The 20073-nt window shown below is 34.8% G+C and overlaps 1 protein-coding gene across 1 annotated transcript in view; it reads left to right on the top strand.

The window, feature by feature from the left end:
* REEP3 (receptor accessory protein 3) overlaps positions 1 to 19490 on the top strand; it is a 77842-nt gene extending 58352 nt beyond the window's left edge. The window contains exons 4-8 of the mRNA XM_033130719.1: positions 57 to 177; positions 351 to 464; positions 9655 to 9802; positions 17232 to 17377; positions 18086 to 19490. Of these exons, the coding sequence (XP_032986610.1) occupies positions 57 to 177; positions 351 to 464; positions 9655 to 9802; positions 17232 to 17377; positions 18086 to 18142 (586 nt within the window). The 3' untranslated portion in view covers positions 18143 to 19490. The remainder of the gene's footprint in view (positions 1 to 56; positions 178 to 350; positions 465 to 9654; positions 9803 to 17231; positions 17378 to 18085) is intronic.
* Positions 19491 to 20073: the final 583 nt, after the last annotated feature.

Raw genomic sequence — 20073 nt, forward strand, 5'->3', positions numbered from 1 at the left:
TCATTGTCTGTACTTTATTTTCACCAGCGTTTTTTTTTCAAAATTTGTCTTGTTAGGTTCCCCTTGTACTATGAACTTAAGATTGCTTTTGTCATATGGCTGCTCTCTCCCTATACCAAAGGAGCAAGTTTAATATATAGAAAATTCCTTCATCCACTTCTGTCTTCAAAGGAAAGGGTAAGATATATATATTATCTCCACAAATTCACGTTAGGAATATATATTATCACGTGCTTTATGCTATAGAATTAGTGAAATGATTATATTATGGGGGCAGTCCTATTTTTTGGATTCTTAACACTGTATTGAAATAAAATTAATGTCTATGGTTTGGGGTTTTTTTTCCCCAGGAGATTGATGATTATATTGTACAAGCAAAGGAACGAGGCTATGAGACAATGGTCAACTTTGGGCGACAAGGTTTAAACTTAGCAGCTACTGCTGCTGTCACTGCAGCAGTGAAGGTAATTTTTTATTTACATTTTTTATCCAATGACACATTAAGTCAGCGATTAAAGTAGAGTGGCTTTCTATTTCAGATCATTATAAAATTTGGCAGAATTTTGCTTTCTGTTTATTTTTATAATACTGGAATGAACAAGTAGATAATTTAGGAGAATTTTAACACATGCTTTCTATAACTACTCAATATTTTGAAACTCTTAATTGATCACAAAATGAGAGCTAGTTAATAAATAAAAAATACTGGAAAATGTCATTTTGTCATAACTTTCCTACTTTATAACCTTAAAATAGTTTGAGTAAATCACCTTTAGTAAAGATGACCATTCTTTCTTTCTCTGTCTTTGGTGTTCTCTCTCTCGGTGGCAATATCTTGGTAGGATTTCTGGCTTACTTCTGCACTCCTACTTCAACCAATTTGAGGTAACTGATTATTCAAAATAAGGCATGAAAAAATTCTGTTCTTAAAACTTGAGATTTTACTTAGCCAATACTAATGTCATGTGTTGTGTTTTGCAAGCCAAGTTATCAAATGAATGCCTTCTGTGAAAACTTGCATTGTGGCTTTTGGATTTCTTTGCATGTAGTAATTAGTGTGGTTTATTTTAAATACCATAGCATAATTGATTGATGTTGGTGTGTAGTACATGGAAAGATCAGGCTTCAGACACAAAAAATGCTGAGTGTGACTTTCTAAATAACAATTGGCAATATATTTAACTTCTGTATTCCTTAGTTGCTTCATGAATAAATTGAGAATAATGTACCTATCTGTGAGAGCATATATAAAAGCACAGGGCTTGATAAAATATAGTAGGAGTCCAATAAACATTATATCATGTGTCTCTCTCTTAATTCAAGGGAAAGTTTGAGTTTGTTGCTATTAAGTTAAATTGAGATTAAATAGTATTCTACCTTTAAGCTTTTTCAACTTAGTTATCTCAAACTAAAACAACAATGCTATAAAAATAAATATTCTAGTTAAGTGGTCATTTTATATAATAGCAGTGGTGAAGGGATGTAAAATGTCAAATGGAATTCCCAGAATGAGGTTTCTCTTTTCAGAGTGATCTTTGGCTCAAGTATTATAATTATTACGATCCACAAGATAAAAAATTTACATTCTACACAAGAAGTGTTATATTGAAGATTAAATGGAAACTTATTAACTAAGCAGCACTAATCACATAAGATAATTGTATTATTAATGATTATTAATTATCAGCACTTTATTATAGTTTGCCTATTATTGGCTTTTGAAGGCTTTTTATTGTATAAATATAAACAGATACTAAAATAGCAAAATTTTCAACTTATTTAAGGACTATTTTCCATTTCAGAAGTAAATTTGCTTTTTATTTCTTAAAAATATGCATTCCTGATTTCCATATTTACTAAAAAAAGATCACCCAGGAGGCCCAACATTCAATAACTAGGAATTCTACCAAAAGAACAGATGTAATTATCGAAGAAATAATACAATAATATTTTCCAGAACTGAAGGACATGAATCCCAGATTGAAAGGGCCCACAGAGTACCCAGCACAATGAATGAGAAAAAGGCTGACTCTAATCAGACCATTCTCAAGCAAGGTCATTGGAATATTCCAAAACACCAGAGACAAGGAAGGAATTCTTAAAGATTCCAAAGACAAAAAGTATTTCACATTCAAATGATCTAGAATCAGAAAGGCATTAATTTCTAAATAGTGACAATGGAAGCTTGAAGATGGAAGACTATCCGTCCATGGAATACCATCCATGATGCTATAATGATTTTCACCCTCAAATTCTGAAATGGTCAAGCTCTCAGTTGTATGTCAGCTTAGAATAAATCTTTTATTTATTATTTTTTAGGCATGCATAGTCACAAAATTTACCTCCTGTGCCTCCTATGTCAGGGTAGATATGCTCTGCCAAAATTAGGGAATAATCCACGAAAAAAGGAAATCCATGGGATCTGGGAGGCAGGGTATCCAACACAGAGGGAGGGGACAGGAATTCCCAGAATGAGCACTACAGCGCAAGGCCAGAGTACAACCAGCCAAAATTGGATGTGATGGGCAAAAGGTGCCAGGACAGGTGTCTCTGAGAAACATATGGAGATCAGAGTATCTGATAGGTTTAATCCTGTGCAGGGATAATACTTAAATCAGTCAGCATGTGCTGTAAATAACCAGAAAAAAGTTGCTCTAGATGGCAGCGACTACACTGCAGCTGCACCTCAGCCTTGAGCACCACGAAAAACATAGTGGAGGCAATGTGAAGAGGGAGAGCGCAGGCCCACTAAGCAAATGAAATAAGAAGAAAAAGGGATAATTGTAACTGGAAAAAGTTACAATATATAGAAAGGAAATACAATAATGGAACATGACTGCTCAGCAGTGATTAAAACAGCATTTACATTATAATCCTGAGAACACTGCCTGTAGATTGGACAATTGTGATTTTGCTCTCTTGGGAGGATGAAGGGAGGAGCAAAGGAGGTAGAAGCGAAATAAAATTCTCATCTGCCATATAGGAAGGTAGAGGGTTTAAAGTGGTTGTTTGCAGGGGGATGGAGAGGAAAAGGGGACCAATTACTGCTTTCTTTTATAAAATCTAGCTTTACTTGACTTTACAAAATACATGTATTTATTTATACCTGAAAGAAGATGCTTTGTGAATTTTTCGTATTTAAAAGCATCATTCAACACGATTTCATGGTGAAAAACTAAAAATTAAATTTCAACTTGAAAAGTTGTTTAGAAAATATAGATATTTCAGAACATTATTTTTGGAAACAGGAGCATACAAATCCCATTTTTTTCCTCCTCACTTTAGCACTTAAACATGGTTTAATTCTACTACTTTGTGAGACACCTTCCCATGTATTGTGACTATTCTGTGGGATACTTATTTTATTTTGACTTACATTTACTACTTCCAAACTCTATGTGGGGTGTCAGAAATCCCCACTGTATTATATTAAATGTATTCCCTCTTCATTTATTTTTATTTTACACTTTGCTGCCATCAGTATTTAGCATCCTACATATTCAACATCTATTTATTTAATTCCTACAATATGGCAGGTGCTGCAGATGTACAGTGAACAAAATGGATATGGTCCCTCACAGGCTACCGTCTAGCTGAATGTCTGTATTCATTAACTGAAAAGTTTGTCTCATCATTGGCTGCTAAGAGTCTCCCCTTAATCCTCCATTATCAAAATAAGCATTATCTCACAGAAATACTTGTCTGTAGAAAGGCTTTTAAAAGCAATCCTATACCTATATTTCTCTGTCTTTTTTCTTTGTGATTGTTTTTATTTATATACCAGGGGTGCCAAAAAAATGTACATACATTTTAAGAGATGTTAACACTTTGGTCAGTGTTACTCAAACAGCAGTTCACCATAATCAGAAGTGTCTGGACGCTGATGGTACCCACTTAGAGCACCTCTTGTAATTGCAGAAGTCAAACATGACTTGTATTCATCTTTTGTTACCAACATATATTAATACAGTTTTTTCCTTTCTTAAAATGTGTGTATACATTGTCTTGGCACCCTCTGTATTTAACAACTTAGAACCACCTCCCCACTTCAAAGACAGACAACAAAACATAAAAATTATCTAAGTTACCACTTCAACACACAAACACATATGTATCCTATAATTTGAATTCATTTTGGAACTTTCCCTTCTTTTTTGTGATGTCGTGACCCTGTTGTTGTCAAGATGACCCGATGTGATCTTGCCGTTCTCAGCATGAGCACAGGATGGGTGACGTCAGCCATCCTGGATTTTATTCATTAGAAATACTCGTTAAATATGCTGAACATAACATAATGTTAACTAACATGTATTTGCCACAAGTTGTACTGTGCCTATTTTAAAGTAGGTGACATTAGTTGCATCTCTGGAGATGTCAAAGAAAGGCACTGTGATGGAAGAAGCACTGAACCAGACACTTCATACCGAGGAATAAATTGAAACTGAAATAGGAAATAGGTCAAGTTTGAGGAGAAGCTGGAAGAGAGCCAGTAGCAAGCCATGAGAATTATTTAAAATTTTTTACAATATGTAGTTTGTTAAAAATATCTTTCAGGCTAAAACTAATTAGACTCTTGGTGTGACCTTCAAAAATTGGTAATGCCCCTGACTAGGTTCCCAGGTTGAACGGCCTGAGCATGTTAAAGATGAAAATAAGAATCTAACAAGAACCTTTATTACGCCGTAAAGCAATTTTCTAAAACTGTTACTCAGTTCTGTGACCTCATTACCAGGCATCTGTTCACAAGGTCAGTGTGCAAGTTTATTTTGGCTGAGCAAAGCATAAACACATGAAGGACCTTCAAGGATTTTGCTGAGGATGTTCAACATTGCATAGCTTTTCAACATTGCATAGCTTTTCACATGAGAAATGCAGGTGGCTTTTGTGCCGACGAGCAACACTACTGCCAAACGAAGGACAGGTGAAGAAAAGGACCGTTAGTCATATTAACCATCTTTTAGAATTTTTGTCTGGCAGCCTTTTCTTGGTGAATTTTGTAGCAGATATTATTTTAAAAATCAATTTTCACAGAAATTAGAGGCTTACAGGTAAAATTGATGAACTCTAACTGACTGTAAATAGCTATGATTAAGTCAAAAATCCTGTCTGTTTGAGTGGCTTATGTTTGTGAAAGGATTTGAGGATATCTAGCCGCTTAGTATCATCCATTTATAAAAGAAAACAGTTGTTCAGACAGTGGAAAAGAAAGGTCATACTATTTTCCTATTATCTAGGAAGCACAATGTTATAATGAGCATTGAATTCTATACCAGTCAAATTATCTGCTTTTTTTTTAAAGCGCAGATCCTGCCATGAATGAGATTTTGGGCAAATCATCTTCACTGAGCTCACTAAGTATAATTCTCTTACCTGTAAAACATAGGGGTGAAACTTGACTTCTAAAACCCCTCATATCTCTAAGAGTGGTTCTCAGTGGGGTTGATTTTGCCATCTAAGGGACATTTGGCAATGTCTGGAGACATTTTGGGTTGTCACAATTGAGGGAGGGGGTTCTGCTACTGACATCTGGGGATAGAGACCAGGGATGCTTGTTAATGTCCTACAATGCACAGGATGACTTCCCCCACAACAAAAAATGATCCAGCCCAAAATAGCAGTAGTGCTGAGGTTGAGAAACCCTGCTCTAAAAGTGTGATGAGTCAGAAAAACCTCAAAGGGTATGTAATTATGTACAGGTAGTTTTGGTGGTAGCTAATGAATAATCTTTCTTTTGTATATTTTTCTGTTACAAATGTTTTTTGATAAATATATATTGCTTTCATCTTCAAAACACTAAAATACAGTATTCGCTTAATGTAAATGCAGTCAGTTCTATTCTACGCTTGGTCAGGTTAGTTGTTGAATGTCCACAGGGAAAAGAGATTTCCCTAAAAACTGGGAACTAGCTTTATCTGCAATTATAATGTAATATGTCAAGGATCAACAGAAATAGAGCTTAATGGTTCTTTTTATTGAACAGTATAGTAAGACTTATTCTGCAACAGATTGTTTATATGCTTGTAAGATTATAAAGCATTACTGATTATGTTCCTAAATTCTTAGTAAAAAACGTGAAGAGAATAGGTTGAAGGTTTTAAACAAAGATGCTGATAAGCACAGTAAATTCCCGTTATTTAACACAAAATAGAGTAATTTTAATGTTCTGTTTAACCAAGAAATGAAGTTACTACAACAAAGGCAGAATCGTTTGGGTATAAAAAAGTTAGAATTACCGTGTTTTCCTGAAAATAAGACCGGGTCTTAATATTAATTTTTGCTCCATTAGGGCCTATTTTCAGAGGATGTCTTAATTTTTCATGTACAACAATCTGCATTTATTCAATTACAGTCATGGCATCTTCTGGAACATCGTCATAACGTACGGTACTAAATCATCGTCATAATGTCCGTCTGGCTGAGACCTGAACTGGAGCTTATTTTGGGGGAAACATGGTAGTCCTGCACGCAAGGTTTCTTTTTACAAATGCCAGCCATGGACCTGGATACTTGAGTAGACATTCAGATGTCCTAATGCCCTTGGATGTAAATGAGCTCTGTGTGGGGACAGCTCAGAGAGCTGGTTCTCAGCTGACGAATCCTTCCCAGAGTTTCACTGTGCTAGATCTAGGCCCAGCCCTTCCACCCAGTCAGCCCGTTTGGTGTTCTCAGTTTCTTAAAGGGATGTTCTGGGCCCATCCAAAATCAAACCCTGAGAACTGTGAGCCACTGAAGGGTTTAAGAACACTTCTGCAATGGTGATCAATTTTCATGTGAAATATTCTACAGAATACTTCTTAATTACTTTGACTTTAACATTCTTACCATAATCTTTCTGTTACTTCCTCTTTGATTTTTAGGATCAATTCAACATACACAGTGTACATATAATTCTGCAGAAAATAGGATGTAAAATGCTGGGATATAACATATCCTTATGGATGGTAACTCTCTTCCTCCTTATCAAGTAAAGCTGCAGTTTCCACACATACTTTCCTCCTCAACTAGAACTTTTCTTCATTTTTCTTATACTTTTGGCTTAATATTATATAAACCAAATAGAAGAAAATAAACAAAGCATTATTACTTTAAACAAAACCTCAATATCTTTTAATGTTGTTGACAAGTTTAACTATAATGCCCTACTTGTACCCTCAAAATAGAGAAACAGTTTTAATAATCAGAGTAAGGGATTGTATATAGAAAAAGTGAGTTGGAAATGGTTAGACATTTTTATTATGCATCGTGTTACAATTAAAACTTCACTGTGCCATCTAGTACTGATTTTGTAATATTAAAGAAATTGTTGGAAAAAATTACCCATCCCATCTGCGTAAACATTATACTGTTTTCATTTTTGCATCTTTTTCCTTGTCTACCTATAACCATATCGCATACTTGTAGTCGTATTATACATACGATTTAGAATTCTGAAGTAGAGGGTAGGTATTGCCACTTAGCATTTTATTAATATTACAAACATAATTCCTTTATTAATGGACTTCTTATCCAAGAGCTTAAAATCTGTGCTGTAAATAGATACATCAGGGTTGGTCCTTGGCCACCTTTAATTTAAACCTGAAACAGACCTCTCTTATGGATGGTGTAATCTGCCATGTGGATATCCGTGACCATATGGTAGTTTCTTACTTAACCTTGCTATGTAAACACCAGTGTTTACATTAAAACAAGTTATTGTCTATGGAGAACTCCCTAGCAGTCAAGAGTAATGAAAAAGAAGAGGCATAAAAAGAGTATTTACTTGAATTTTACATGCTTAGTATCAGTACTACAGGTACTTTAGGAGAATAGTAGAAGCCTAAGATTTGTCCATCTCATCCTTTTTCTTGAAATCTTGCTCTGGAGGCAAAATATACACAACACAACAAAAGAACTAACAGTAATGTGTGAGTTCATTTGTGAGGTATGCCCTAAGGAATTAGCTGATTATACTTGTTAAAGATACCAAAGGTTGTAGACGATACAAAGCTGGACTGATTCAATGGCACTTGGACTCATTTGCATTCTGAGATACTTTGAGTGGGAGGGTTTGGGGAGTTAACAGCCAGCCTTGAAAATTGTACCTTAGTCTAGTAGAGGGTATCATGGATGTATATGCCATTGATCATTTATCTCTCTGTAGGTGAAAAGAATGTCTGAGAAATACAAAGGTGAGATAAAGAAAAAGGAAAAAAAAAAACAGTTCTGAGAAAACAAGGCATTTGTTTTTTCAGATGAGCACTGGTCACTTCCTTTTAGTTTGTCTCTGAAGTCTTCTGTCACCCATCTGTTTAATAAGTAAATGATACATGATAAAGAGGAAGAAAGTATAATGAATTAAACCATGCCAAGAATGTTTAAAGATGTGTGAAACCCAGTTATTTTTATTCATGATATAGACCCTTTAATTAAAGAATTCCTTTTCACAGTTGAAAAAGATAGGAGTACAAAGCTTAAGTGGGGTAATGGCATTTGGTTTCAACACAGTATATCACTAACTCAGAGTAGCTGAATCAAGACTCATGAATCAAGACCTATTTCTTCAGGGTAGAATACATGTTAGCAGCAATATTCGAATGTTTGTAATGCTGTAGGCTTTGCGATTTAGAGGTAAACCATTATGGATGAGTTTCTATGGTAACTTTATAACTAGAGGCAATCATAAATTGGCATGTGTGAGAAGAAGAAATAAGTGTTAAAAAAATTAGAAGAATAGTTTTTAATACAGCTATAAATAAGAAATGAGTCATCTGTATGCTATGCAAATTTTCTAAGTGGGTAAATTTAGGAATTATTTTTTTCTCTTTACAACGCTTTATACCTTGACAGAAAATCTAATTATGTCTGAAAAGGTTCCAAAATGGCCCTTTCAAAGCTGTGCAGTGTTGAAAATCATTGAGCTTTCTCCGGTGATAGCAATGTTCTGTGTCTCCATTGTCTATCTAGTACAGTAGCCACTAGCCACATGTGGCTGTGGAGCTTGTGAAATGTGGCTAATGCATTTAAAGAACTGATTTCTTAGTTTATTTAATTTTAGTTAATTTAAATTTAAATACCCACATATGCTCAGTCTACCATATTGTAAAAGCTTTAAAATGACTTAGTAGTAGTAATAGCTATGCCTTGCCAGATAGTGAATTTATTAACTGAATATTGTTTTGTATCCAAGATTCTTTGGCTCTCCAGTGTATTTACACTGTTCTAGGTAGAGTCATTACCACTCCTGACTTAGTTTAGCTTAAAACAGTCTCTCTTTTACTTTAAAAAGTTCTTCTTAAATCATAAACTTAAGAGCAAAATTATGGGTGCTGTTTTTACTCTGAGGGTAAGCTCATCGTACACTTTTTACACTTGAAAATTAAATATAAAGCTGAAATGTTTGGGGGTGGAATGTACTCATGTCTATCTATGACTCACTTTGAAATGCATTAAAAATGGTTTGAGGGATGGATCAATGATGTATATGTGATAAAGAAAATATGCAAAATGTAAATGATTATAGGTGTCTACTATATAATTCTGAAAGTTTCATAATAAAATGAATAAGCTTCATGACCGAATGTTGGGGGAAAGTTCAGTAGAAGCGTATTAAATGTTTTAAAGTGGTTTTTTTTTTTTTTTTTTTTTTTTTGGATGTATCACTTCTCTGCTAAATAGAGCCAAGGGGCAATAACGGAGCGGTTACGGAGTTTCAGTATGCACGATCTAACAGCTATCCAAGGGGATGAGCATGTGGGACAAAGACCATACCAACCTCTGCCAGAAACAAAAAAGAAAAGCAAGCCAGCCTCCGGTGAATCATCAGGTGTGCTTGTTTGTTTTAATATATTATTTTTCACAAGTGAGATTTTTGAGTCAAGATGGGTACTAAAATAATATTTGATAACTGATTTGGTAGACAAAATTTACTCTTAAGTTTATATTTTTGAGTTTCACACTTAACTGTAGTTCTTTTACTCTAAGTTTTCTCTAGATAAAGTTAGTGCTTGCCTTTTGTTGACTCTGGAGATTAATCCAACTAAGAAAGTAGTGGTAGCTTTTCGTGCTGTCATGAATTTTTAGAAGCAGTGGGTGTGGTTCCCACCACCAGTACTAGTTCTGACCTGTGGTCAACACTCTTTCTACTTCAACTGTGTGGTGACATCTAAGTAATTTTATAGTTAGACATTCTTTACTATAAGTGCTGTGAACAAATATGGATATTGATTCACAAGATAAAAAGTTTTAAGTGAGTGACAAAAGGTGACTCATTTTGAAAATAGGATTACTCCAATGGAAAATGTGTTGAAATTACATGTATTCCAGTTCAAGAACTAACTTGTAGGTATATTCTAACGTAAGTCATGAGCATGTCATAGTTGATGTGTTCTAAATTTCAATAAATAACTATCTTAGACACATACACATAAGTAAAAAGACATAGTTCCTTAGTCATTTTATCACATATAAGAAAGTTTAAGTTCAAGGCTTAACTGAGAACTAAGATCTTCAGGATGTGTCTTATTAATGTATTATTAAGTCCATAAGGTACAAGGCTACTTAATCTTTGTTTTTAGCTGAAAGTTTTCTTTTGAGGGAAATTGAAAAGCATCCTTTATAATTAAAACCAATTTGAAACATAAAATAGCAATCCCTTCTTATAGAGGAAAAAATAGTGAACTTTCTTCTAAGTTCTTCCTAGAATGAATAACTTTACAAAAATTGGTAGCTATTATCTAAGAGATACTAATTAAGCATGGGCCATGGATTAAAGTAGTGATATCTTTAAGAATGAGGAACCACTGAACTTTGAACCATCATCCTTAATACATAAACAATGTAAAAGTAGTTCTTAATATAGGCATTTTTTAAATGTGCATTTAAAAATTAGGTATATTAATTGTGATTATGGGGTCTGCTGTATATATTTTGTTGATTTGGACCAGTTATCTGAGTCCTTTATCAGCAGTTTATTCATAATTATACCTTACAATTGGTTAACAATTATATTCCAATTATGAAATGAAAACAGGATTATAAATAGGAAAATCCTTAACACTATTATTATGGTATTCATCTATTTAAAATGGTGTAACTAAACTATTTTAAGATAGGAGGTACTATTTCTTTTGTTAAAGTTCAAGACATGGAATTAAAATAACTGAAGATTTATAAAAATATGAAGTGGGAGCAGTACAAGAAAGTACTTGTTCGGTTATGAAATTAAAATTGTAATAAGCATTACTCTGCCAAGCTTTCCTACAGAATAGTATATATTCTGAGCTTTTCTTAAGAAAAAAATTTAAACTAAACTTTCTCTCTTGACAATATTTTTAATTAAGTAGTATGTTTCCAGGAGAGATATAGGTGAAAAGAAGATAATACTAAATAGGGTAGATAGACACGAGTCCAGATATACATGAAAATTTATAAAATGAGAACTGGAGCCTTTCTGATTGGTAGGGGAAAGGCAGGTTAATAAGTGGTGCTAAGATAACTTCTAGACTTAGAAGGTGGGATAGGGGATGAAGTTATACTCTACCTCAAATCTTCGATCAAAATAATTGTTTGTTTTTTTTTTTAAGATTTTTTTTTTTTCCAATTGGGGAACATTGGAGAACAGTGTGTTTTTCCAAGACCCATCAGCTCCAAGTCAAGTCATTGTTTTCAATCTAGTTGTGGAGGATGCAGCTCACTGGCCCATGTGGGAATCGAACTGGTGACCCTGGTGTTATGAGCACTGCACTCTAACCACTGAGCCAACTGACAGCCCACAAAATAATTCTTAAAAGAGTAAGACTGAAATGTAAGAAATTAAACAATATAGTAGTAAATTCCTGTGTATATTTTTATTCTCCTGCAGCAGATCAAACTTTTTAAGCATGACATCAAAACCAGAAAACAAAGACAAAGTTTGAGAGATTTTTCTATATTAAAAAAAAACAACAACATGTAAAACTACCATATAAGGGGAAAAAGAACTCCACAGATAAAAACGGCAAACTACAAGAAATAGTCTCATTATATGTTATAGGCAAAGGGTTCAGATTTTAACAATCTACAAACCCTTACAAGCCAATTGTCAATTCTGCCAAAGACTACGGCTTACCAGTTAATACACGAAAAAGATATTTAGCCTCATAGTCAAAGAAGTAATAAATTAAAATAGTAATAATAGTAATTTTTGCTCACTAGATTGGCAAAAAAATTTTTTTTAATTAATAGTGCTCTGTGTTGGTAACTGTTCTAGCTGTCTGTTGCTGTGTAATAAACCACTCCCAAATAGTGGTTTAAAAAACTCACAGTCATTTCTGTATTTTGCCCATGAATCTGGGGATGACTGGGCTCAGTGAGGCAGTTCTTGCTCTGGGTCTTATGCAGCTATAGTCAGACAGCAGCTGGGGCTTGAGTCAATCTCAAAGCCTTCTTCACTCATATGGCTGGTGTGTGAGCTGGAAAAATTCAAACAACTGGTGGCTAAAACAGTTGGGACTTCTTCGGCATCTCTCTCTCTGTGTCTCTACATGCTCTCTAAGGGTCACTGGACTTCTCAGCTGGCAGCTAAAGGCTCCCAGAGCCAGGGTCCCAAGAGAAAGAGGTAAAGTTATGGAGCATCATTTCCACCCTATGGCAGTTTGTGAAGGCGGGTACCTATGAAGGCCCTCAAGATTTAAAGGAAGGAGAAAAGTGTTAGAATTTGTGGACATGTTTCAAAACCACCACAGTAAGCATTTTCGGAAACAGTCTCATATACTTTCTATGAGAGTTTAAAGTAGAATAATCCTTTTGGATGAAAATCTGGCAATAATTATCAAAATGTATTCTCTTTAACTCAGCAAGAAACTTCTAGGAATATATCGTAAGAAAATAATCAGACAAGTGTTCAAAGATACCTGTACAGGAATGTTCATCTAGTTTATAGGAACAAAATATTGGAACAAACCAAATGCCTAAGAGAAATGATAAAGCAAAAGGAAGGTGGTTTATTAGCCCTGAAAAATAATAATTTTCGTCTATACTTACTGACATAACCAGATTGTGGGGGAATGAACGATAATAACAAAACATTATGTGTGTTATCATCATACACTATAGAGGCACAATAGATAGATAAAACGATTAATATATGTAAAGTTATTTTTCAAATGTATATATATAGTTGAGAGTCTGGAAGGATATTACTAATAATGTGTTTAGCTCTGAGTAGTAGGATTTTAGTGTGCTTTTTGTTTTAAATCAACCTATTAATCAGAAATAAAGCAACAGAACTCTTCCTTTTGAAAAATAATTAAGGTACTCATTTTTTTTTATCATGAATACTTTTCTATTTCATTTACTTCCAAGATTAATAAGTTTTTAAGAGTAGAAATTACATTCACATTGCAAGGCCTCTTGTCTGCTTTATATTATCGATACAATTACCTCAGAAGCTCTATTTGTTTTCACAAGCAAACAAATATGTGGTAAAGTGGGTCCCTTTTGAAAACTCATCACGGCCTCCTCTGAGCAGCTTGAAGTTGATCAAGAGAAGTCAATTGTCACCCCAATGAACTTTAATTAAAAAAAAAACACAGAGAAGTCCTGCTTTGATGACATTATTCAGATCTGCATGTTGTCACTATCAGAAAAGAAGAGCTCCTCCATATGCTTTTTTGTAGGAAAAGGAATACCTTCAACACAATGTTCACATCCCTTGAAAGAACATCACACTTTGATCAGGGAAATATTTTTTCTGAAAAGAACCTTCTGCTCCCATATTAAAAGTGGTTCAATGTTCAGTTTCAATTATCAATGCATAAAGACATTATTCATTTTTTTGTTTTACATATTTACTTAATCCTTAAGATGACTATGCAGATTAAGTATTCTATCCTTATTTTGTAGATAAATAAACGGAAACTTGAGATTAAATTACATCTTAAAAGCTACATGTTCAATGACAGAAATGAGATTTCCAAGGTTCCTAAGCTAATTCTTACTCTTTTCTCTTTTTAATTTTAATTTATAAAGAGTCTACACTTAGTGAGACAGTTGGGCTGGAACCATGAATTTAAATAATTTGAGCAGGAAGGGACTTTAGAGATGCTTTAGTCAAAGATGGCAAATAGATGACAGGCCTACTCCCGGTCGTATGCCCTTGGTGGCAGACATTGCTCAGGGCACTTCTCATGCTGGCTCAGAATCCACTACACATAGTGCCCCAGAGAGCTCAGCTGGTTCACAGTGGGCATTGGCTGAGAAACCTGCTCATCATCTCATCTATCTCACCACCTAATCAGATAAGAAAACATACGCTCATAACTTGGATAACTTTGACTAACACTGTCCACCATCACAGCAGAATTTTCATACATACTCATTTCCAGGTATTAAGTGGAATAGAAACTGCGTATTTTAGTGAGGATATTTGACTCGACTCCTCTGTTTTTGATGCAGGTGTTGGTTGACTAAGTTGTGAAGTTAAATTTATTGATTTCACCTCCGAATAGATCCCAGATTTGGTACTTTCTCTGTCCTCACTCCTTGGACTTCGTCATTTCTGACCTGCCATACTACAATAACCCCCCTGCTTCCAGTCTCATCCACTTCTGATTCATTCTCCAAAGTGCAAGAAGAAGCCTCTAAAGAACCCAAATCTAATCATGTCATCTTCTGCTTACTGGCCCCCCATTGCTCTCTGATGAAGTCCAAACTCAGTGGCATGTGGTCTTTTAGCTCCCCAGCCGTGTTCTCCCACTGCATCATGGGCTGGCTATATAGATTCATGAGCCTTTCAGGATTTGGCTTAGTCACCGCCTCTTAGAGAGTCTTCTCTCACGACCCACTTCCGCCCACCCCCCCAGGCTGAGTTAATTCTCTTACTGTTTGCTCCCATAGCACCTTGTCATTACCTTCTAGATATAGCATCTATTATAGGCTTGTAATGTCCAATAGTCTATGTGTCCTATTGGACTGTAAGTTTCTTAGGAAAATGATAGCTGTCTCATTTTCATTACTGTATCCCTGTAAGTTAGCACACTGCCTCTCACACAGTAAAATTTTAAAAATACTTGTGGATTAATGAATTGAGCCATCACTTTTCCTGAAACCATGATTAAAAAGCTAATGAGACTTTTTAACTGAAATTAGGAAACACAGAAATAAGATTTATAGTATATGATCATCTTTTGAATGAAATTCCAATTCCTCATCATACAAAATGAGAGGCAATTAAAATAGCAAGAGCCGTGTTTGTTGCACTGTAGTCTGAGGCTTCATCTGTGACCTTAGAGAACTTTCTGGTCAGAGTTGCTTCCTTTCTGACTCTCTCCTTGATTCCTCATTCTCTGTTTCACCTTAGTTTCATTATATTGAGGTCAGGAATATTGTATAAGCAACAGCAATAGAGAAAAATCTAGAAATGACAACCTAAAAACATTTTTTCTGATTTATTTTCCCTAACTATAGAAGTAAATACAATTTTGAAAGTAAAAACTTGGCAAATTAAAGAAAAAGGAAAAATGAATTTAAAATCACCTAAAAGCCTACTTCCAAGACATGCAATCATTTCATTTTTCATGTTTTTCCTTTGTTTCTATATGTACATCTTTTTCCCCACTTCATACTGCACAGAAGCGTTTTCCCAAGACTGCTAATCCCATCCCCTCCCCGGCCACACTGGCCTCCTGGCAGTTCTTCCAAGCAGTCATGCTCCCCTCTGCCCTAGGGTCTTTGCACATGCTATCCCTTCTCCCTAGGACACTTTTCCTTGAACTACTGCAGGAAAACAAAGGATTTTAGACTGTAAGTTTCGTAGGAAACTTAAAATCTGAGTACTCAGATTTTACTCCCGAATCCTTCCTAATTTCTAGCCTAGAAGTCTGGCAACATAAAATTGTACTAGCTTAATATACAAAGATATTTATCGAATTATGTACTTGCTTATTATACAAAGATGTTTATCTTATTCTGAGACTAAGAAGCTTATTAACAGCTCTTCGTGGTTTACTTAGTGAGTCTCATGTTATTCATGTCCTGGGAGAGCAGATTAATAAATATTTATTTAGTATATTTTTCTTCACATGTAAGAAACCCATCCCTTGCTCCCTCTGAGCCTAGAAAACCTGCTACTTTTTTCTCACCTTAAGATTGAAGTCTTTATGTTCCTTATCTTTATTAAGGGAGAATTGGAAACTTAACGGGGCCTTGTAAGGGCCTGTCTTTATAACCTGCCTAGTACTCTGGTTGCCTTAGACTTGGGCCCCTCTCTTGCTCCATCCATGCAGTGATTTTCAAAGTGCGGGCCCTGGACCAGTAGCATAAGCATCACCTGGGAACTTGTTAGAAATGTAGATTGAGTTCACCCCAGGCCCAGCAACCTGCATATTAACTAACATGTTTTCCAGATAACTCTTAATATGTGCTGAAGTTTGAGAACCTCTGCTTCAAGAATAGAAGCGTTCTTGTGTCTGAATCCCAGTGTCAGGATGCTCTAGACTTCCTGACAATAACCAGCCTGACTGCCTGGATGTTTGCTATTGGCCAATGTTAAGTCTTTGTAGCTATGCATAGCAGCCTGTTAGCACACCCCCACAATCTCTTCCTGCCTTTCCTGATGCTGGCTATTTTCTTTAACTATTATCTGTCATCATAGCCTGTGTGATGTTTCTAATTACTGTAGCCTGTCTGGCTGTGTTTTATCTCAGCAGCTGCAACAGTGTTGGTTTAACATCTCTATCACCTGCCCCCAGTGGACTTGTCCAAAATTCTAGCCCCTTTGCGTCTTACATGACTCCTTAATTTCACCCTACCATTCCCAGTCTTGACAAAAAGTTTGACACAGGGGTGGGGAAACCCTTAATTCCTAATTAAAGTCAAAGGTACAAATGACAAACTGAAACACACTTGCTTAGGTTATGTAGAATTCATGAAAAGGAGAAAGAGAGGAAAGAGACTTTTCACTATATATATAGTCTTTGATTTTTCAACAAGATAAATGCGTTTCCTCCCCCCAAAATAAATTATTTTGAAAAAATGCATAGTGCAAATAGGAATGGTCAGGGAAAGCTTCCTGGAAGAAATCGGTTATGAGCTTCATATAGAATACTTCAGTGGGCAAAGATTAATGATGAAGGGTGGGGAGCACATTCCAGACGACAAAGGGAGAGGAGTAATCTGGCAAATGCAGACCATGCAGAGAACTGCAAATAGACTTAAGAGGCGGTACTGACTGGTATCTTTTTACCAAAACATGCCCGTTTTGACAACTCATTTAGGTTATGGAATTTCACTGAAAGACGGAGATGAGAAAACAGATGAAGAAGCGGAAGGGCCATATTCAGATGATGAGATGTTAACACACAAAGGCCTTCGAAGATCGCAAAGCATGAGATCTGTGAAAACCGTGAAAGGCCGCAAAGAGGTTAGTCAATTATAGAATTGTTTTCCTAATGATTAGTATTAAGGGATTTCCCTGCTGCCTGATCATTCAGAATATTAGTGATCCGTAAATGAAGGATTAGAAAGGTAGAGCCACAGTTACATTTAAAATTCTTTATTCAGATCAGATGCACTAGGATCTATGGAAGGTTAGAAAACGGTAAATTCCTAGTCTTCCACTATAAGTAGAAAATGGTATTCAAACATAGCACATCAGATGGTTGTCATGAATACCCAGTGCCATCCCTACACATAAGCTAAGAAAGCAACTAACAAAATTAATTGCATAGTTTTGCTTTGAACCAAACCTACTATTTAATGAGGATTTAATAGTAAAAGTTTTATCTATAATTATATATTGTCTTTGTGCCCAGAAAGCATTGGAGGAGTCTAGGGAATGGTCTTAGGTTATTGTGCGCAATGTTCATTGACATGTACCAAGCAAAGCATAAATAATAACAGTTAATGTTTTTGTTACGAGTGATAATAATTTGCAGCATATATTCAATATAGAACCAACTATATTTTTTTAGTATATATGTAGTGTTGTCTTTTGAGTACACACTTACAGGATAATTGATTCTTTATATCAGAAAAGTTAAAAAATTATTACTGTGATTATAAACTATTAAATCCTATATAATTTCAAAAAGTAATCATCTAATTTGTAATAATACATTTCTCTCTCTAGGTGCGGTATGGGTCACTAAAGTATAAAGTGAAGAAGAGACCACAGGTGTATTTTTAGTCATGTACACTTCAAGTGTCCCAAGACAAAGGCTGATACATCAGTTTTTTTCCTAACATTATATATTCAGGATTTACTCAATAAAATAATTGTTTAAATTGTGGCAGTGATAGGGTTTACTTCCATCAATTTAAATACTTTAACAATTACTTTCAAATCTTGACTATTAAAGGTAGTTATTCAAAGCGTGTATATATATCGGAAATAATAGAAAATTGTGTTACATCTTTTCAAATTCATCAGCAATATGGAGGGTCTGGGATATAAGAGGAAGCACAAACCCACAGTATACTTGAAAAGAGTCTTTTTATTGTTCAAGATACATCGGACTTTGTGATACTGTATTGTTTACCTCCATTTATGTTATAACTATCACATGAGGATAGTAATGAAATAGGCCTCTGATCTAGCAGTGAGAGGACGGGCCTAATGTGAGATAAAGTATGTTTGATATGTTCTTTAAATTTTTACTTTTTTAATACTTTATAGTTTTTCCACCATCAACTGAAAGTTTTCAAAACAAATATTTGAAAACCAGGTATCCACATAGCACTTTTATTCCTGACTAGTTTTGCACACTTGAAAATTGTTTACTTATTTTACGACTGTACATTTTAAGTATTTTTAACACTATCTTTATTATTTGTCATATTCCGACATGTCAAATTTATGCCTCGAATTACATCATCTCTTTTCCTGTGGGTTGCATTTGTTAAATTTGCTTGATTTTAAATCTTAAAATATATTAATATTAAAATACAGTTAATTGTTCAATTCTAGCTATTGTTAATTATCTTCTTTACAAATAAGAAATGATTTTAAACATTAACCAGTTTTTGGTATTTATCTGTACATTGTAGTTGAACTTAGCATGTTTTTGTTAACACTGGTTACATTTTCACCTTTTGAAAGTGGTAGCTTTTGTGAAATACAGTCAGAGATCAGTATAGCACTTAGGTCTCTTCTAATTCATGAATATACAGCCACTCCCAACAGCCAATACATTCACAAGTTTGGCACGTATATGTGCTGCTGATTTATAAATCTGGCATTAACTAAAATTATTTGAATTACTTCCCTTCTTGGGAATAATTTCCTGAAGATAGATCCTGATGCAAAATACAGATATTAATCTTACCATATTAGAAGTTTAGGAAAATATCAGTTTTTTAATCCAAGATTATTTGAGTTACTGGACTTTGAGGCATTAGGTTGCATTGATAGCTATTATGAACTCCAAATCAATATATTTCTGGTGATGGTTTAGTGATCAGTAATGAAATTTGTACGATTATACTTGTTCAGGTAATTTACCTGATGATTCTACTTGTTTGTCCAAAAGAAAAAACAATGAGAGAGATTTGTGAGATCTTTGACTTTTCTACCTTTTAAGAAATGAAGCCAGCTGGCAGTGTGTATTGAGGACAGAAACTCCTCAGAGTGTTGGCAGAGAACAGAATATTTACTCAGGAGTACCTTAGTATAATTCTGACATTTCTCCGAGACTAGTCTTAAAATATTTTCTAGATTATCTCAGATTCTTGATAATATAACACCAAGTAAAAATTTATTCAACTTCTTTTCTCCCAAAGTTTATTTCTATGAGTATCTTCATCTACTTTTACCTTGACGAATTTTTAGACTCTTAGTTTCTGGAAAGACTGTTTAATTTGTGTTCAAAATTCCTATGAATTCTGATTATAAACTCTTGGAAGAGAGTTTTGTCTATCTTGCGTAATCCTAGACTTACCATACATGCCATGCTTGTCTTTCCTGCCCGAAGGCAGTGCCATCTCAGATTGCCTGACAAGGTCATGTAAGTGACTTTGTAGCGAAAGCATTACCTATGGGGGCTGATTTGCACCACTTTATTTTTTTCAAGTTTAATCTCATTATTGTGCCTACTCTTTAATCATAGTAAACTCATAAAT

Source organism: Rhinolophus ferrumequinum, chromosome 16 (genome assembly GCF_004115265.2).
Source record: "Rhinolophus ferrumequinum isolate MPI-CBG mRhiFer1 chromosome 16, mRhiFer1_v1.p, whole genome shotgun sequence".
Classification (NCBI taxonomy): domain Eukaryota; kingdom Metazoa; phylum Chordata; class Mammalia; order Chiroptera; family Rhinolophidae; genus Rhinolophus; species Rhinolophus ferrumequinum.